This window comes from Mytilus californianus, unplaced genomic scaffold (assembly GCF_021869535.1).
Source record: "Mytilus californianus isolate M0D057914Y unplaced genomic scaffold, xbMytCali1.0.p SCAF_9, whole genome shotgun sequence".
Classification (NCBI taxonomy): Eukaryota; Metazoa; Mollusca; class Bivalvia; order Mytilida; family Mytilidae; genus Mytilus; species Mytilus californianus.
In genome coordinates, this window is record NW_026262745.1 from 1,052,046 (window position 1) to 1,074,608 (window position 22,563).

The 22,563-nt window shown below is 33.4% G+C and overlaps 1 protein-coding gene across 1 annotated transcript; it reads left to right on the top strand.

The window, feature by feature from the left end:
• The first annotated feature begins 14,539 nt into the window (after window positions 1–14,539).
• LOC127716144 (orexin receptor type 2-like) lies at window positions 14,540–19,842 on the top strand. Its single transcript, XM_052222261.1, has 2 exons — window positions 14,540–14,561; window positions 18,519–19,842. The coding sequence occupies exon 2, from the start codon at window positions 18,543–18,545 to the stop codon at window positions 19,818–19,820; it is 1,278 nt and encodes a 425-aa protein (XP_052078221.1). The 5' UTR covers window positions 14,540–14,561; window positions 18,519–18,542; the 3' UTR covers window positions 19,821–19,842.
• The last annotated feature ends 2,721 nt before the right edge of the window (window positions 19,843–22,563 follow it).

The window sequence follows — 22,563 nt, forward strand, 5'->3', positions numbered from 1 at the left end:
CTTTGAAAACAGGAAACCGGAAAATTTGTTAATTGTAATGTGAGTCAATACTTTCTTCAATATAAACGGTATACGTAGAAATATTGAAAAAACATCTCTTATGACAAAAACATGTATGACATATATTTTAGTCAAAAGCTTTCTTTTAAAAAAAAGAATCATCCAAAAGTAAATAAAATTTATATTATGATTCTGTCGAAACATTTGTTTCCAAGCCTTTTTAAAGGTATAGATAGAACCTAAATTGTGTATAGCTATGTATGAATTGTTTCAGAGCCTGAGAAGTAGCAGAAAGAAAAGATCGCTGATACAGATTAAGATAAGTTATTGGAACTGTACAAGTTTAGCTAGTACGCAGATTTGTGATGTGTTTACTGGATTCACTTCAATATTCTGTAATTTTGTTTTCCCGATATATCTATATAACCATAAATAGCGCCTTCATAGTGGTTTCGTTGAATTTCTCAATTTATAATCACATATATGTTTGAACATCGTATAATGTTTATTTCAGAACACCTATGTCATCAGAATCAAGAGTAATAAATTTCATACCTAAACTTTGACACACAATGATATGCCATTTTGTAGTTTCTGGGGAGGAAATGGCGTTGTCTTAAAAAATAAGAAAAAATATTGAAATGCAGGTGTATAGTTTTATATCCCTTGTATCAAAATGTTTTTTAAAGTTTTCATAGCCGGAAATTTTATTAGAGAAAAAAGTTAGGGTGAGTTAAGAGTGTCTAACAAATTTACCATTGAGGAACCTATATTACAATTAACAAATTTGATTGATTGATATTGAATTTATTGATTGTTGGTGTAACTATATAATGGTGACTAAATGCTATAAGTGAGGAAGCCGGAATACGCAAAGCAGATCACCAAGGCCATAATGTGTACTAAACATAACATTGGTATTTTAATTTATCTTAATATGAAAACAAAGAAATACACAACTAAATACCACTAGATCGATGTCTCTCCTGGTGGCCATTTTGTCCTCGAGGACATCATCCGCACAGTAGCATAAAATGCACGAAATTACAAAGATCTAACAGAATACTGGCTCGGACGTCGTATAAAAAGGTCCAAAACAGATATCGATGTCACCACGTACACAGTGCCGTCTGAAATGGTAGATGTCCCCTGATCACCAGATATCACAAATACTTCGGATATGATAAATACCTCAAATACGACAAATTCAGATCAGTTTATTAATGAAAATAGCAAAAATCTAATATAGACATTTTGGACTTCAATGACTCTAAACAACACTGTTTCATTTCTGAATGTAAAACCAAAAACTGTAAACCTGTGAATAAGAGATGCTAAAATTACTAGCGATTTAACCAATAAAATCTTACTATATAATATATCGATGTCACCACGGACACAGTGCCGTCTGAAATGGTAGATGTCCCCTGATCACCAGATATCACAAATACTTCGGATATGATAAATACCTCAAATACGACAAATTCAGATCAGCATATTAATGAAAATAGCAAAAATCTAATATAAGACATTTTGGACTTCAATGACTCTAAACAACACTGTTTCATTTCTGAATGTAAAACCAAAAACTGTAAACCTGTGAATAAGGGATGCTAAAATTACTAGCGATTTAACCAATAAAATCTTACTATATAATATGAAGCTACGATGATCTGAATTGTTAATCAACAAATATTGTCTACAATACTCTAATCTGTTAGAGTGTAACTTTTGTGGATTGGTATATGCCGGAGAAACGAAATGAAGACTTAAGACTTAATAGATGTATGTACGACCAAAGACCAGACATTAACAACAATGCAAATGACATTCTTTACCAGCATTTTAATCAGCCTGATCATTCAATCGTTTCTATGCGAGGACGCATCATAGGAAAAATATGCAAAAGGACTAACAATCCTCATCTTGCAACCCCTCTCCGTAGACAGAGGAAAAGCTATTGGATTAGTGAATTAGGAACTGCGACACCATATGGTTGCAATGACGAAATTGATGATATATAGGTATTCTATCTAGTCCTTCCTATACCTCGGTGAATGTGATGAATATTTTCAACTCTGCTCATCAACGTAGACTCATCGTCATGACATATCACCTACTCTCTATGATGTATTTATTAATGACCTTCTGTCATATATGCAAAAGCATTGGGTCTTCATCATATCCATACGAAGCTTAATTCACTACCCTTGCAAAACTTAATTCTCTGAACAACTTATGTTTGGAAATCACTGTTTCAAACCCCAATTCAAACCAATACAAACTTACAGCTATCATCGCGGATATTGACAGTCACAGACTTTTCAGACCGGCTCGCATTGGAAACGATGAAAAGGAGAACAGATTCTTTCTACAACTTTCCTTTGCAAACATAAAAATCAACTTCACCACTATCATTCATCATAAATCAGTTCACCCGAAAATACGTCCCTACTTTAAAGAACAATCTGTACCTATCATATCGTATACCTATACCAAACTAAAATTTTAAGTACAAACAAGTGTATCAGGATCTCAATATTGACAAATTCCAGTCTGAACCTCTGACTGCACATATTCTAGCTCTCCATTCATATATAACCCGGCTGGCCACGTCATTACTGGTGATTTAAACATTATCAATAACACCTCTCTGTGAAATGTGTTATCCAAAGGTCCGAAATATTGTGAGCCTTAATGCATCAAATGGAAAGACAACTTCAAAATACTCTTTCCGAGTGGGTTAAGGCTGTGAGGTCCTTGATACAAATTAGTATTGAAAAAATGAATGGGTCACATGCTACATCAATCTTTAAAGACCAAACTAGCGTCCTACCTCCAAATATGTTGTTGTCCCCGCAGATAAAGCCTCAAACAACTTCGTTTTAGTGTGTAAATCACGTTACAAAAACTGCATGAGGAATTAGGTATTAACAATTCACTTAAAAACTCAATAAATACCCACATGACACTTACCAAGGAGGAAACCCTGAATGACCATAGGTCTGTTCTATGTAGGGGCGGCGTGATTCAATTGTGGATACTAGTACTTAAAGATTCCAAGATCTGTTACAGTACATACAATCTAAGTCTCTTTCATCTTGCAATAGTATTAAAACATTTGACTTTTCTACCCTTTACACAAGTATTCCCCATTCCAAACTAAAAGATAAATTGATAGAATTGGTCCAGGCTGCTTTAGACTTGTTTGAAAAAAAAGAGTGACAGACGTAGATACAAGTAACTTGTCAAGGGAGGGATAAACCGTACTTTGTAAAATATCTAAAACTGACATTATCAAGATGCTTGATTTCTTGATTGACAACATACATGTATTTGTTACATTTGGAGGACGTGTTTTTCAACAAACAATCGGCATTTCCATGGGAACCATCGATGCTCCTCTTCTTGTCGACTTGTTTCTTTATTCATATGAGGGTGACTTCAAACAGAACTTCTTATGAAGAATGAACAGATGATGTTCTCTCACTAAAGAATTTAAAGTTTGGTGACAATGTTGAAAATCAACTTATCATAGATACCGAGATTTAAATTGTTTGCACCAGACGTGCGTTTCGTCTTCGAAAGACTCATCAGTGACGCTCGAATCAATAACGGCAACAGTAGTATACCGCTGTTCAATATCGCTGTTCGTATCAAAACGCATGTACCTTGTCGAACTTAAAATAAAGGATACATCAGATACATTTAAGTCTGCCTCATATCTTGACTTACATCTAGAAATTGACAATGAGGATCGGTTGAGAACAAAACTACGATAACAGAGATGATTTCAGCTTTCATATTGTGAACTTTCCATTTCTATGTAGCAACATTCAAGCATCGCCTGCATATGGAGTATATATCTCCCAGTTAAAACGATATTTATACATCCCACCATTGTGCTATTGTGCTATTGTCATTTTTTGTATTCTTGTCTATAGAGTGTCTTTATGCCATTTTGTTTTCTTTGTTGAAATATTTATTTGTTTTCATAGTAATTAAGATCATAACACAATGTTGACTGCAGTACCCCAATTTTTGACAATTTTACCTATTATGTCTGCTTGTTTTGCTCACACATTGTTGTCAAAATAATGGACTTTTATGCGACTGTCATACAAGTGAGAGGTTTAGCTAGCTATAAAACCAGGTTCAATCCACCATTTTCTGCATGAGGAAAATGTAATGCCTGTACCAAGTCAGGAATATGACAGCTGTTTTCCATTCGTTTAATGTTAATTAGCTTTTGATTTTGCCATTTAATAATTGACTTTCCGTTTTGAATTTTCCTTGAAGTTCGGTATTTTTGCTATTTAACTTTTTTTCCCAGACCTTGCATTTCCTATCATGATTTCCGTGATAGAGGGTTGCTGCGTACAAGGAAGCTATTAAACCAAGAGTTCCAACTGTTAAAGTTGAAATCATTCCTTTGAAAATATTACGGACGCTATCAGGAGTTGGTTGACCATTATGGAATTTCTGTTTCACAGATGACGACGGATTTGTTTCAATTATCGTAACCACAATCCCGTCCTCTTTTCCTCTAATGTCACCTACTGAATTAGACTTATCACTGGGTCTGTACATACATAAGCAACACAACATGTGGAGTAGGATCTGATAAAACTTCCGGAGCACCAAAGATCACCCCGATTTTTTGTGGGTTCTTGTTGCTCAGTCTCTTTGTGTTCTGTGTACTATTGTTTGTCTTTTGGTAGTTTTTTTTTGTCAAGGCATTGTCAGTTTGTTTTCGACTTATGAGCTTGAATATCCCTTTGTTTTTTCGCCTTTCCTTTAATATTTACAGCTCTCAGATGTATTCTAATTCAAGAATCAAAATGTCAATTGATGTCAATCTGAAATTATTACTGGTTTTGTTTTGATCCTGACTTTGAACATGCAGACGTATTGCAAGTGATGCATGCTTGAATAACAGTAGACTCTTACACTGTCGACACACACGGTCTCACTGCTTTTTAAGTTCATATGATTCACTGAGTTTTTGTTTTGTCTCTCCTTAATCGATTTACGAGATTTGAACATTGAATAACTACTTTTGCCTTAATTTGAGCATGCAGTATATTTACACATCCGTAGCTTTAAAATATTAATGTTTGAACGTTCCTGCTGGGGAACGATAACAGAGATGATTTCAACTTTCATATTGTGAACTTTCCATTTCTATGTAGCAACATTCAAGCAGCGCCTGCATATGGAGTATATATCTCCCAGTTAAAACGATATTTATACATCCCATCATTGTGCTATTGTGCTATTGTCATTTTTTGTATTCTTGTCTATAGAGGGTCTTTATGCCAGAAAATCCAGAAAAGCGATTCGGACGCACAAAATGTATAAAGTGTTTATTCCATTTGACACGTATTACTGAATCAGGACGGTGATGAATTGACACGTATTACTGAATCAGGACAGTGATGATTTGACACGTATTACTGAATCAGGACAGTGATGATTTGACACGTATTACTGAATCAGGACAGTGATAAATAGTTACTTCATTATGATAGATCTCAATCTAAACATTTCATATTAACTTAATTATATATCCAGAGTAGCATTCGTTTCCATAGAAGGGAGACAAAAAAAGTTGTTATTGAATACAAAGGCTAAAAAAGAGGGACGAAAGATACCAGAGGGACAGTCAAACTCATAGATCGAAAACAATCTGACAACGCCATGACCAAAAATAAAAAGACAAAACAGACAAATAATAGTACAGATGACACAACATAGAAAACTAAAGACTAATCAACACGAACCCCACCAAAAACTGGGGGTGATCTCAGGTGCTCCGGAAGGGTAAGCAGATCCTGCTCCACATGTGGCACCCGTCGTGTTTCTTATGTTATTACAAATCCGGTAAATAGTATAATTCGGTAGGTCACATTCGTGAAAAGGGAAGGGTATTGTAGTTACGACATAAGGAACATATCCGATATCATCTGTGAAACGGTTATTCCATAACGGTTAACCAACTCGTGATGGCGTCCGTAAATATGTCAATATCGAATGGAATAGATCGTCGACTAGAATATTGAAGAAAATAACCTGTGTCCCTTTAAAAACGGTTGTGTATACACGCATGGTGTCATAGGCCGTTCCCATTGTTCATTTATAGAGATAGACGTTGGATAAAATGCTTAATGACAATAATATGAGCTCTAAGCATACCATAATTCGAAAAATATTGAAATAGTTATCATAGTTATAAAAAAAATAGGTGTGATCTAAGTTTGATCATATCCCATATACTCGTGTGTCACCATAACTCAATGAGAAAAGACGATGGGGTAACTAAAGCTGTGATAGCACGTGGGATAGTCTCAACCAATCAAATATTGATTAAGCTATCAAAATACATACAGCGGAATAATAGTAGTTATAGAATACTAACTATATCCATATATTCCAAATGTCCGGATAGAAAAGAAATCTGATTGGAAGTAAAACAAAAATGTTTGTTTTAAGTACTGACTAATTATGCGCGGTTTCGATTCTGGTTTGGGAGGCTACTGATTGGTATGCACTCTTCTTGTCATGTATAGTTGGTTTCTACCTTAAATGTACTATATGCTAAATATAATATAACTGTACCAATACATGTATCATTTAAATATCTATTAAATGTTTTTTCTCTGAGTTAATGACAATACTTCTTTAAAATAAAATACATGTATCTATCATTCATACACAATAATTCTGATTTATTCACAAATGCATTTTCTGTCAGATTCAAACTAAAGGAAAATAATGCAAATATTAAAGATTTACAAATATTAGTAACTGACCTGCTTAATATGGAATAAGTGTCCAGAATATATAACTAAATAAATATTTTAGATATGGCTGCTGTGTGTATATGTAATATAGCTTGTCTCTCATAAGGTATTCCAAAAGCGTGGTAAAACTTTGAACTCAATGAATATGACCAATAGAAGACAAGATAACTTGACAAATGACTAACTGACCAATGAACCAGAAAATAGAGTAGAACTACATCACTTAAAATATATAACATACCAAGAACTAGAGGCTCTCAAGAGCCTGTGTCGCTCACCTGACTCTACTTTGGTTTTAGAAATCATGTAAAGATAGATAAAAATCATAACAGATACCCAAATAATGATTGAGGCCAAATTTTGATTAATATTGGTCCCGTTATTTAATAAAATATCCTGGTGGCCATCTTGAACAGTAAATCGGCAGCAAAGTAGCAACACTTGGTCAGCACTTCATAAGGAACATTCATGCCATGTTTGGTTTCATTCCATTCAGTGGTACTCTAAAAGAAGACATTTGTATGTATTTCCCATAGGGTCCTATGTTAAACTAAGCCCCTCCCCCTAGCGGCCATCTTGGATGATGGATCGACTGCAAAGTAACAACACTTGGTCAGCACCTCATAAGGAACATTCATGCCATGTTTGGTTCAATTCCATTCAGTGGTTCTCTAAAAGAAGACAATTGTATGAATTTCCCATAGGGTCCTATGTTAAACTAAGTCCCCCGCTGTCGGCCATCTTGGATGATGGATCGGCTGCAAAGTAACAACACTTGGTCAACATCTCATAAGGAAGATTCATGCCAAGTTTGGTTTCATTCCATTCAGTGGTTCTCTAAAAGAAGACATTTGTATGTATTTCCCATAGGTCCTTTGTTAAACTAAGTCCCCTGCTGTCGGCCATCTTGGATGATGGACCGACTGCAAAGTAACAACACTTGGTCAGCACCTCATAAGGAACATTCATGCCATGTTTGGTTTCATTCCATTCAGTGGTTCTCTAAAAGAAGACATTTGTATGTATTTCCCATAGGGTCCTATGTTAAAATAAGTCCCCCGCTGGTGGCCATCTTGGATGATGGATCGGCTACAAAGTAACAAAACTTGGTCAGAACCTCATCAGGATCATTCATGCCATGTTTGGTTTCATTCCATTCAGTGGTTCTCTAAAAGAAGACATTTGTATGTATTTCCCATAGGGTCCTATATTAAACTAAGTCCCCCGCTGGTGGCCATCTTCGATGATGGACCGACTGCAAAGTAACAACACTTGGTCAGCATCTCATAAGGAACATTCATGCCATGTTTGGTTCCATTCCATTCAGTGGTTCTCTAAAAGAAGACATTTTTATGTATTTCCCATAGGGTCCTATGTTAAACTAAGTCCTCCGCTGGCGGCCATCTTGGATGATTGATCGGCTACAAAATAACAACACTTGGTCAGCACCTCATAAGGAACATTCATGCCATGTTTGGTTTCATTCCATTCAGTGGTTCTCTAAAAGAAGACATTTGTATGTATTTCCAATAGGGTCCTATGTTAAACTAACTTAAAGTCCCCCGCTGGCGGCCATCTTGGATGATGGATCGGCTACAAAGTAACAACACATGGTCAGCACCTCATAAGGAACATTCATGCCATGTTTGGTTTTATTCCATTCAGTGGTTCTCTAAAAGAAGTCATTTGTATGCATTTCCCATAGGGTCCTATGTTAAACTAAGTCCCCCGCTGGTTGCCATCTTGGATGATGGATCGGCTACAAAGTAACAACACTTGGTCAGCACCTCATAAGGATCATTCATGCCATGTTTGGTTTCATTCCATTCAGTGGTTCTCTAGAAGAAGTTCAAAATGTAAAAAGTTAACGCCGACGACAGACGACGCCGGACGACGCCGGACGACGACGGACGACGCCGGATGACGGACGACGGACGCCAAGTGATGAGAAAAGCTCACTTGGCCCTTCGGGCCAGGTGAGCTAAAAAATAAGATTGAACAAGTTTTAGCTTTCCAAAAAGTTTTGAAGTGCTTCGCTCTATCATACTTTTGTGTAAAATGTGGTTTATGTGGTTGTTTAACTATGAGCAAAGTGTAATTTATCTCCTTTGTGCATATACTCATGATTGTGGTACTATAAGCCCGTCTTAGATGGGACGTATTATGGGAAAATGTAGTTTGTCCGTGAAAAATTCCTAATCCTTCACCAATCCACAACAATATTCAAACAGAAAATTGAGATGATAGAAGAAAACTTACTTTTGATTTTGAAATTCTTTTGTAGTTTCATTCGAGAGATACCGTTTGATTTTGAAATTTTGTCATTTGTCATTCCACAGTTATGGGACTTTGACGGTCAGATTGATAAAAGGTAATATTCTACACGTCATGCAATATATCTAGTACAGCTGAATCAATTTACAACACACTTTACACTGGTGTTGGTATATTAGTGAATCTAGACTCTAAAATAATAATAATAATGATATTAATAAATTCTTTATTTAAAGAGAGTAAAGTTAGTTACAACAAATTAATCTTCCCTGAGGTGTTCAACAATCAAAAACAGATATTTACACATAGTTAATTTACAGTCATGTAGTTCAATGTATTATTATAAACATGATAAGCGATAAAACCGTTCAAGAGTTACATGTAGTAAAAAATGAAAAAAATAATAAAGATAAAAATATTAAAAAAAAATAATATACAAATCAAAATAATAGAATGTAGAACACAGAAACTTATCAGGACTGTGTCAAGTACTTCTTGATACTTTGTTTAGAGTAAAAGTGTTTTGGGCTTTACGTGTGGTAGTCCATTTCATAGCATTGATCCAGAAAAAACATATAATTTCTCTCAAACAGCTCAGTTATTGGCTAAGGAACTATCAGATTACCTTGAGTAACATCTCTCAAAGAGTAGGGATTATTATCTGATTTCAGTTTAAACTTTTGAACTAGGTACATTGACCAGTGCTTCCATACGCACACATTTATATAGAAGTAAATATTTGTGGTATTTAAATATATTTTTACTTGTCATCGATCCAAGTTCTTTAAATAAGGGGGCTGAAGGGGATAAAATATGTATTTTAAGTATTGGTGTATATGCATATATATAGTCAGATGAGAACTCAGAAACTTGTTCATCGTTGCATCACCTCTTATTTTATCAATATGAATTGATGCGACATAATGTACAAATGTAGCAAGGTAAACCAGTATAAAGGCAAAATTACTATTTGATAGGGTATTGGATCGGATCTTGAATACCCTGACTGGAACTTTTCCGTATTTTATATCTTCTCCTGTCCGTTACGTGTCCCCAATTCTATAATTCATACTAGCCAATAGAATCTTTCCCACATCATAAGGCAACCAATGATAACCGATATTTGTTATGCAATAATTTCAAGATGGCGTGAATAACGTATGAAACTAATAGCTTCATACCGTGATGTTAAGCAATAAGAGAATAGAAGAAAGAATGAACTCTTGAAATGCATATAATAAAACTACTAATTGTTATTAATTATTCTGTAAGAAAATAAATATTAATGTAAAACACTCTACCACATGAATAAGATTATATTTGGAAAAATATGTTTCAAGATATTATTTATATCATACCTGATTTTAAAGCAATAAGCGTTGAAAATAAAATCAAAATAGCATTTACATGTGAAGAGTTTGATGTATAAATTTGACAGTCTTATAAGTGAAATATATGATAATCCATGTTTAACAATATATCGATAAAACGATATATTCTGTATCGCATGCTTTTTAAGTTTTTGCTTGTTGAGTGCTTGTGTTTATACATGAAGAAGTTTTATATGGTCGGTTGTAAGAACATTTTAGAGCTGATACTTGCTATCTTTTGCATACTTACTTACTTACCCAACCTGAAAAAGGTAAAACAGATTTCGGGGATTTTTCATAATTCAGAACGTTCGGGGTTTTAACCAAGTACGAGCTTTCTTAAAACATTAGCAATATATGTTCATCTTACTTTACCATTCCTTTTTATATGAAATAAAATTTGTCTGAATTCAGAATGAGTTATATATATATACAATATAAAATCTAGAATGTCAGGCGCTGCTGCATTTGCAGATTAAAGGGTTAATTGCATGTTTATGTTATATGAAACACCTTCCTTTGTACTGTCATATGCAATATAGGACACCTCCCTTTGTACTGTCATATGCAATATAGGATATATGACACATTCTACAGTCTTTATTACAGAGCCAGAGTTATAAAAAGAATTACCAACGTAAATCAATTTTAGGAAGGGATAAATCATACTTAAGGGGACGACCATTCTTGGCGGAATTTTTTCACAACACATGCATCATTGAGACATAATGAAATTTTTTTCAGAAAATGCTGCAAGAAATTTATTTTTCGTGCACAACTTTGAAGCTCAGGATATTTATTTTCAAGCCGCCTTTGGAAAGATTTCATGCGATGTACAGTTATTCCCTCCATCGTAGAATATAAAAAGTCGTTCCTGTTTAATAATTACTGAGCGCTTATGTAAAAGTACCATTTTATGATACTTCTTACTGTAAAAACTAGCAAAAAGAGTTCATTTCGCAAAACTGGTACCATCTATTTTAAAATTTGGTTGAAAACAAGTTTCATAGTCTACAAAAAGGAAAACTATCCTCAAATAAATCCTTTCTGGGAAATCACAGGGATCTGGATTCAAAACTGTAGGAGGAACTTTTTCAAAAACAACAAACTGAGGTAGTTTAAGACAGGAATTTGTTAAGTTTGTGTAGTATAGAGCTTTAATGACGGCACACAGCATCCTCAACAATTTGTGAAATAACTTTCAGAAATGTGTTAACAAATGAATAAATAGACGCAATTATAAATTAAGGTAATTAGACAACCAGGAACACGAACGGCATTCAAAATATTCAACAATTTGTATTTATATTGTTTATAACAAGTCATCGATTTTTGCCTTGCAGTTTTGCAAGGGTTCCTTTATGTGAAGAAAGCGTGGCATGGGCCATCGGGTTTAACATCTCCATCCCGATTTGACGTTGCTGTGTACGTATGGTACCATATACATGTACTTATACATCCCGCATATCCAAATGGATGCTCCTCTCATCACAGGTCTATCTGCTAGACGGTGACCATATTTATATACTTGTGTTTTATTTATTTGTAATGTTTGTTTATTTGTAAACTGTCATTTCGGAAGCATCAATGAAGCTTGCATGATTCTTGGCAAAATTAAGAGTCAATTCTCCGGGAATCGAAATGAGCTAAACAAGGGAGAAAGAAAATAATAGCTTCACTTGTACGAATAATACATCATCCTTACACACATATGTATCAACCTTCAGATTTCAATAATTATGACTAATATAATTAAACAGGAAAACCACGCTTTTGTTAGCATATATTTTCAGGAAATGCCCACCTAATTAGTTTTTTAATTACACATTTTGTTAATGAAAAAAATTAAAACAAACTGATGTGGTCGTGGGCTGGTTTTATCTGGAAATAAGGTCAGTAGAACTTTCTGAATTTTAACCTTATACTGTGAAAAAATAAAATTCCATAAAGGTTTGACAAAGTTATTGATGACTGAAAAACTTTAACCTCAGACTGAATTTGAATGTTAAATGAAAAAACTAATTCCATTTATCAGTGAAATACGAAAATAGTTTCAACATTTTGCTCTGGATACTGTATTTTGGTCACAAACAAGCTTCTGTCTAAATTTCATAAAATTCCATGAAGGTTTGACAAAGTTATTGATGTCTAAAAACTTTAACCACAGTCTGAACCTAAATGTTGACGGAATCTAGGATCTCTGTCTGACTTTCGCGACATAAATGTCGCAGACTCGACAAAAACAAAATAATGACGTGCGGCAGTATAGTTATGCTCATTAGGGACACCAGGGAGTCAATTTTAGATAGTAAATGTGTGTGGAAAATTATTCAATTTACGGTAAGATGAATTTCCTTTGAAAGGAAATATTCGGAAAGACGTATTTTTCTTCAGGGTTAAAAAGGATATTTGAAAGAAATTGTAGACTATAGGTTTGTCCTTTCTCGATAGTGTTTTCAGTATATAGTGCATTTCTAATAGAGTCTTAGTCTGCATTCTACAAAAAGTAAGATTAAAAGCCTTTTCAAAACTAACATTTCCAAAATGTTTAAGATTTCTCCATTTGCATGTGTGACCACACAATTCAGCCAGTTTAATTTTTTATGTATCAGAGATAAGGGGAACAGTCTAATAAACCTCGATATACTATTATTTCTTTCACAAGCTATGTTATAAATCTATATTCTAAAAAAATCCATGTTAAAATTTGTAATATTAAGATAATAATTATATTGATTAAGCATAAAAAAGTTAGAACGTTCGTATAATTTAATCGAATTTAAACTATGAATCTTATCTAAATCTCCTAATCATTAAACAAAGACAAGTTCGTCATCATGAATGGATTTAACTAACGCATTAAAGCTTCTGATCGCATTTGTAAACTTTGCAGGAATCAAGAGGAAGATAATGGTCACATCAATCTAAAATGTACAAACTAAAAAACAGAAAATCTTATATAAGGGTGTGGATGGGGGTTTACAGAATAGAGAATAATGGGCAAAAAATATAAGGAATAGAGAAAAATGGACTAAAAAATAAAGAATAGAGAATAATGAGGTGCTAAAATATAAAGAAAATAGATAAATGGGAAAAGTATAAAGAATAGAGAAAACTGGCCTAAACAATTAAAGAATACAGAAATGAGGACCCCATCCAAACCCTCTTATATTGAAGGTATTTTTTAACAAATGTATATTTTTAAAATGTAATCAAGAAAACATGATCGGGTGGTCCATACAGTAGCTGTGATGGTGCAGACGTTCTTAAAGCCTTATGTAGTTTAAACACATGGACTATGGACAGAAAGTGACTCTAATATATGAACCACATATGATTCCAAAAATATATATTTAAAATGATAGTTAATTTTGAATATGAAGTTGAAAAATGAGGATACGGGAGATAAACATAATATAACATCAGAACAACAATTTACTGCAGTTGTGTATCCTAATAGTTTCTGTGATGTCTTCGACAATGAAAACTAATCGCACCTTTTAGCAAGGTCTATATGGTCCCTATTTCTTTCTTTCTTTTAATTTACTTATTAAAGGTACATTTCCAAAAGTTTATGTAGTCGCGTGACCTGTTTGCTATAAAAAAAAGTATAAACAAAAGCACCGAACTCCAATGTAAATTCAAAAAGGGGAAATATAACAATGTACTCTTTCGACACATTCATCGGTGTTATGGGGAAGTATTCTATAAAGGTTAGGTTTATACATTCGTATGATTGTAGTAACACATAGTTGAAACGACTTTTCCAAAAGTTGTAAATCTAAAAGCGTTCCAAGAAATAAAGAAATTTCATACCTATAGATTACATAATTTTTTTAAGAACTTCTTTTTGTGCTAATCATATTGCATACATTTATTACGCATTTTTAGTTTTAAAGTTTCCCCTTTTAGTTTTAATCTCCAGTTTTCTAATTCTTAGTCATACATAAGTTTTGATTTCCGTTAACCGCTCCTACACAAGAAGAGGTACTTGTCACATCAGATACAAACTTTACATCGTATATGTATCCGGTGTCTCCAGTATATATCAAGTAAACAAATATAAACACTTATTTTAATTTGATTTTCATAACGGAAATTATCAAAATTTTAGGTAAGCAAGTTTATTCATTTGTATAAAAAAGAATTAATAGGAAGAATAGAGAATTGCATTTGAAATGGCTGAAAATAGTTGAACGTAGTTGATAATTGCAAAATTGTAGACATATGAACAAAAATATCTATAAAAAAAACTGCATCTCCTGATTTAGCAATCTTGTTGTTATTTCTGTTTTTCGACAAGTAAAAATTTGGGGTTGAAGTTACAAAAATATCATGTTTTTAATACATAAATACGGATTTTGCACACTAACGGCTGGCAGGCACGTAGAAAAAACGCATATGCACACGAATAAAGCTCTTCAATTTTTAAGGATTATCAATCTATAATTCAAGAAATTTACACAAAATATATCTATAACGTCATAATAACTGGCTTCTTCGCCTCTATAAAATGCGTTTAAATGTGTATATATTATACAATTATAGCCTTTGTATGAGGTCGATACAAGGATATATTGACCTGAAAGAAGTATATTGACTGAGGACGAAGTCCGAGGTCGATATACTTCTTTGGGTCGATGTATCCTGTATTGACCTCATACAAAGGCTGTAATTGTTATATTATTAATTTCAGACCTTATTTGTATCAAAATCGTCAGTGTAATATATTCGATCAGTTGATTTTGTTTGAATTTCATATATATCATTTTGTCTCCTAGACAATAACAACATATTAGTTGTTATTTCATTTATCTTTTATGGTTTTTTTTTGTACATCTTATGAATTTTAAAATTTTTTTCTTCAAATAATCGATTATAAATATATTTTTTTTTAAAACTTTTAACAATATCATGAAATTAATTACATGACGTCACAAAGTATATCGGTTTATAGATATTCTAAAAATAACCGTGCAATATGCTTTTTGCTATCCGCCGTTTTCTATCTACCTTCGAAAATATAGTTTGACATGTGACTATCCCTGAACGAATCAAATTAGTTAAAATATACGAATTGATAATATATATATATAATATAAGTGCATATAAATAGCAACACATAACATACAAATCTATTTGAGTGTGGATTAATTAGTACACAGATTAATACAATTACACAAATGAAATTATAAATTGTCTAACAATGTAATTTTAACACAATATTTATTATGTAAATATTAAAATGTAAAAGATATTTACAATGCAATAAAAAATAAACGCAATATTTCGCTAGACAAACTAGCTTCATCGAGCGTGCATCTATCCAGGTGAAATCGGATGCAGATAAGAAACTTTTGCAGCTATAAATGATTAATTATTTTTTCCTGTTTATTTTCTCGTCTTTTTCATCAAATGTCATATCAAGTTGAAATTCAACATAGGTGTAATCTTGGAAATGGAACATTGGTCGCCTGGACTTGTTCTCCCTTTATCCAGACCGATTTTTTTTGGTAAACATTTCAACAACATTTGCAAAAGTTAAAAAAAGCATAGAAATAATGTTGATTTATTAATTATTTATATGCATAACAAATATCAAAATAAATAGCCTTGTTGTGCTAATGCGGCGTAAAGCAACCAACAATCAATTAATCAATCAATATCAAAATAACACTCCAAACCGTATTCAGAGTGTTTTCGTTTCATTCTACCTCTATATAATTACGTTTACAGTTTATACATTATATATTTTACATAAAGACATCTTTTTTTTTGCTAGCAAACTAGAAAAATAAAAATAATTGACACCAAAAACGCGGACATCTGTTAAAGGTTTGATATATTTTCTATCGGAATGCATACAATCGGAAGAATCTAGCTATTAGTATACTTGTCTTGACGTTGTACAGAAATATTCGTCAATTAATGCTACATCTTCAGTGAACTGAACTTTTCAACCATTGACTTAACCTTTGTATATATGTTATTCCGGAGTCTTATCAACATTTTATTAAATGAATGTTATTAAGTACAATAGATCAATGAGCTAAGGAAGTAATACATACTTTAAATACTTGTGACTAAAGTGTCACATGAAAATCACTTAATACTGACAATTAATAGTAAATAGCTTAAAAAGGAGACTAGTCTCAAACCTTTGCCTCATCATTTCATCAGTGGCGGATCTAGGGGGGGGGGGGGGGTTCCGGGGATTGGAACCCCCCTTTTTTTTACGACCAATGCATTTGAATGGGGACATATAGTTGGACCCCCCCCCCCCCCCTTTATCCTGGGTTAGGAAACCCCCCCCCTTTTATAAATGGCTGGATCCGCCCCTGTTTCATTATGTGCACGTTCGTTCCAATTATCATTTCGTCCTAACCATAAACAGATATCTTGCGTTTATATTTTCCATGAAGTCTTACAACACGTTATGTCACATAGTTAAGATATAACCTCACATTTGTTAAGTTGTGTCCTTATTAATTTGTGTAATTATATTGGACACTTTAATCCTTATAAACGAAAGCTAGGCATTTTTTTATAAGCTCACCTGGCCTAGTCGATAGCGACTCCTTATAAGAGCTATTGTCCTTGAATGACAATTTTACCTATTTTGTGTTTTGCAGGGAAGACAAAAACTGGAAATATGAAAAAAAAATCCGTAGGACAAGATCTACAAAGAAGTCAAAAGGACGAAACGCCAGTTTACCCCTTTATAGCCTTTGTCCTTGAACTGTGATTTTACCTTTTTTGTAGATTTTTTAATTGCTGAAACTAAAGTAGATAGAGAGAAATTGTGTGTAAAAAAAAATTGTCAGCAAACTAAGACCTTCTGGAGCCTCTATTTTTCTGTTAAAACAATTTCTTCTGCCATCTCTATGTTTGTGTATTGTAAGGTAACTTCTAAAACATCGTCATTATGAGACGTCCTCAACTTACTTCTGCCATCTCTATGCTTGTGTATTGTAAGGTAACTTCTAAAACATCGTCATTATGAGACGTCCTCAACTTACTTCTGCCATCTCTATGCTTGTGTATTGTAAGGTAACTTCTAAAACATCGTCATTATGAGACGTCCTCAACTTACTTCTGCCATCTCTATGCTTGTGTATTGTAAGGTAACTTCTAAAACATCGTCATTATGAGACGTCCTCAACTTACTTCTGCCATCTCTATGCTTGTGTATTGTAAGGTAACTTCTAAAACATCGTCATTATGAGACGTCCTCAACTTACTTCTGCCATCTCTATGCTTGTGTATTGTAAGGTAACTTCTAAAACATCGTCATTATGAGACGTCCTCAACTTACATTCTGTTATCTCTTATTATTGGACATGATTTTCAAATGGCCCTTTGGCATATTCTTTCTTTTTCTACTTACATCTTTAAACTTTGAATGATGTTTGAAAATAAGAACCATGTCAATAAATGTGATATTTGATACGATTTACCGAAAAAAAACATTTATCAATATTTCGCAAAAAAAGCTAAATTTCATTCTAACTCAACTTTTTTTGTAGTCAAACATTCATTTTTTTTTTAAATCGTATGTAAATTAAAACGTTGAAACTTTTTCTGACTCTGAAACATACACACGTATCGCATTATGCAAAGTTAAAATAACATATCATTTGGATTTATTGGTTGGGATTTCACACCACTTTCAGTACTTTCGGCTATTTCGTGGCTGTCAGTTATTATTGGTGGAGGAAGCCAGAGTGCCCGCAGAGAATCACGGTGATAATCGGCCGACTTTCGGCAAGAAAACTGATAATCCTTGTCAATTAAGATTAGAGTCGAGCGCAATTACCACGTGCGGGTTCGAACTAACAACCGCAGTGTTGACAGGCTAGCGATACAGTAATTGAATTAATTGGACCACTTGGCCACCGAGGCCCCTTATCATTTGTAAGAAAGCGAAAAAACTGTGAGAACTATCAATTTCATATATTTGGCAATAAGTTAAATTTTCTTTTTACTAAATACTTTATTGGTTTACAGATATATATTATCATGACATATATCTTATACAAGGTTCTAATTTTATGAATTTTAAATATTCCAGATTGTTGATTTTTTCGGTAAATGAATGCAGTTGAAGATGAACAGTACAAGTGAAATGATAAATTTGTATAGAAAGGATTTAAATTTCACGAACATATCTGATGAATACCGAACACAAGATATGCCGAAACACTTGATGGCCAACGTTGGGGTTCTTTCTTTATATCTTATTATTGGTGTGATAGGAAATAGCATTGTTCTAGCTGTATACAGATTTCAAATGAAGGGTAAAGAAGAGAGATATTTCATTCCATTTTTGGCAGTGTCGGATATGCTGACATCGGTTGTGGGTTCCGTAAATTGTATAATGTTAGATGTGATGCAAACGACTTTCACCAACAATATTCTATGTAAAATAGTATTTTACACCATTGCTTTAACAGCAGGAATTTCTTTATTTCTTTTACTTTCTATTGCGGTACAACGGTATTTAATAATATGTAGACGTCATAGGCTTAATTTGAACACTCGAAAAATAATGGTTGCCGTATCTGTATGTTTGTCAGTTGCTTGCTCCGTACCGTTTGCAGTGAACTATGGCGTAAATGAACACTTTAGTGAGAGTCGATTGGTTGGATACCGGTGTGGAAGACTTAAACATGGTGTCTACCTCTCTGGATTAGTGTATGCAATATTTTTTATAACTCTAATGTTGTTTACTGTTCTTGCACTTGTTTTTCTGTATGGAAGAGTCGGATGGGTTATTTTTAAACATTTCAATGCGCAGAAATTTAAGCAAACAAATTTATCGAAAGAGACCAGTACAGCAGAAAAATTACCAAACGATTCGATTACCAATAATCTTCAAAGTAAAACACAAGAACTGAAAAATACTGACGGTTCCTACTCCAAATCAGCAGTCAATACGGAATGGAAGAATGATTCAAGCATTGAGCCAACTCAGTCATCTGACGTCTACACAGAAACCACAGCACCCGAATGTTCATCTTCCGCCACTAAAAACGGAAATTCTACTCTGCCCAAACGCTTGAAAAAAACAAACCGGTCAAAGAAAAGAAGACGTTTCAAAAACAAGTTTACTTTAATGTTTATTCTAATAACTGCTGTGTCAATCGTGTGCTATATGCCGGTCGGAATGGTTGTTTTGTTAGAAGGCATATTTCCAGATTTTTGGGAAAGGCTGTCTGAAACAGTAGCTGCCACTGTTTTATGGCTGTATCATACATACATTATTAACAGTATTGTAAACCCCATAATATATGCGTTTATGGATGCAGAATTTTCTACAGCCCTTAAAGCGCTTTTTGAAAAATGTAAATGTTCTAAAAATTATTCCAAATAAAGTCTCGATAACATTACCAATACTAACTGTTTTTCTTTTGAAACGTATAAACTTAATACTAAATCTTGGTTTGTTCATGCGTTGTGATTAGCTTTTTAAAATGTTGGCAAATAATTGCTAAATGTCTGTTGGAATAACTTTTCATTGTTTGTATTTGTATTTATATTGTTTTTATATAGATTAGACCGGCGGTTTTCCTGTTTGAATTGTTTTACACTAGTCATTTTGAGGTTTTTATAGCTTGCTGTTCGGTGTGAGCCAAGGCTCCGTGTTAAGGCCGTACTTTGACCTATAATTGTTAACTTTATATACAATGTGACTTGGATGGAGGGTTGTCTCATGTGAACTCATACCACATCTTCTTATCTATATTGACAATCAATGTATTATAGCGATTGAGGTTATCACTTTGAAAAAAACACCTTATAGTTTAATGTTGTTTTGAAACATCACATAAAGGTTGTATAACGATTAAGGAGGTACTTCAGACTCTTTAGAATCTATGCATGCTTATACTGTTTTAACGTTCTAGTTGTATAATTTGTATTTGATATTTTTTCGTCCGACTCCTATTTATGACATCCTGACTTCTATTCATTTTGTGGTTGTTATCTTCGAGTGTTTTCGGTAATTTTTTTCCTTCTCATGAACGTTTTCGATATTTTGTTTCAAGATATTATTTTCTTCTACCAACTCATTACCACAGTAGATATTGTGTGCGGTTGAGATCTGACTTTTTCGAGTGAATGGGGCCGTTTTTTTTTGAGAGTGCAGACCATTTTTATTTAATAAAATAGCATGCGATAAAATCGATTTACTTTTATGTCCAACTTATTGTTTTACCTAAAAACAAGTTCTGATCACGAACGACGAGCGATTGTGTTCTATTTCACTTAAAATTCAACTTTTACACCAAGGTTTTTGTTTTTAGTAAATAGTTATTTTGTTTTTTTTCAAAACTTGTCCGGGTTTGATAATGAAAATATGAACAAGAAAGCATCAATATGACCCTAAGTAACTGATTTATTTTATTTTCATAATTACGTGAAGGACTTTAATAAAAAAAGTATTTAATTATAAATTTACCAAATAAAATTCTTCAGACGTTCACAAGACATCAATATTTTTCAAAATTTTGAATTTTGTCATATGTATTGGCTTTCGGGCGTCAAACTTCTTAAATTCATTGAAAAACACCAAACACTGCCACAATAACATTATCATGAGATCATCTTTTCGATAATAACTAGATATGATCAAGCGGTTTAAAACGCTGTAATATGTGTAAAATATCTCTGAAGATCTTTCTCATATATATTTTGACCAAAACTATGCGTTGAATGGCAATTTTAGATCAAATACGTAAAAAAGAAGCGAAAGATACCAAAGTTATATTCAACTCATAAGTCGAAAACGAACTAACAATGCCATTGCAAAAATCGAAAAACTACCAAGAGACAAACAATAGAATACAAAACAGATAAATTTCTACGTCCTTAAGTTTCCAGATTTATGCAACTGGTTCATTTATCGGAGTTAGTTAACATATTTTGCGATTTCAGCGACCAAACATTATTAGTTACACAGTGTGCTAGTGACCTAATATGATATATACGGAGTCAGTTAATTTCATATGGAGAGCATCGCCGCGATGTAGCCTTTTTGTGCTGATACGGCGTAAAGCAATCACCAATTAATCAATCAGTCATATGGAGAGCGACGCTCTCACCTCACCCCATATGAAATTAACTGACCTCGTATATATCGTATTAGGTCACAAGCACACTGTGTAACGAATTTATCTTACCGACTATCTTAACATGTGGAATTCAAACTAGTGGCCTATTAAAGTGATCAAGTCTTCAATATAAAGAACATACTTTTATTGGTCTATACAAAAAACTAATACCAATAATAGCCATCGTTAGCCTTTAATATGTTTTCAGCATTTATCAATTCAATCGTTTATCATCAGTATCTTTATCTGTTGTCTGGGCGAAACATTTCAGGTATAAAACCACTGATTCATAGCCCCATTGCTTTTTATGTTAAATTCTGCAATTTCAAGCATTAATGGCTACTTTGTCTCAAGTTCAAATAAAGTGGCAGTCATTTCATGTCAAACTATACCTTATTCTGACTTGTGCTGAGCAATTCAACATACCTTTAATTGCATATTAGAGCGTACTGATTCCCGGAAGTTTGATAGTAAAAAATGGGTACTTCTGATCTAAACAACAGGGCAAATATGCCTACCTGTTATGATTTTATATACTTTTTTATTATTCACAAGAAACTTTCAACAGGGTTCTACAGTGATTCAAAGTCCCCAAGCTTTCATTTGATTCCAAAACTACCCGAATATTTCACCTATTGACAAAGAAACAGCTATGCATAGAAACTATTTTGTTTAAAATTTGTACTACTTTCTTGTATGTTCTTTCCGACTGGGCCCAAATTAGTGGTTCTATACCCTCAGGTTTTTCGTCAACGTCAGATTGTGTTCATAAAGGGACGTAACACTGTTATACTGTGTATTAAAAAAAACCACGCCCACTAACCCAATATTGAATATACAGGGACTCCACGTTTTCGCTTGAAACCAATGATATTCCTAGAAATGTATAGCAGATAAGATAATGTCTCTTATCATACCTCATCATTCGACTCTTTTAAATTTAGGGTTAATTTTCCTAATAAATCATAGCAGTGTTATGGTACAATAGAAATCAGTTGATTTTTT

Coding starts and splice junctions, on each gene's coding strand:
- LOC127716144 (XM_052222261.1), top strand. CDS start 18,543: ATGCAGTTGAAGATGAACAGTACAAGTGAAATGATAAATTTGTATAGA.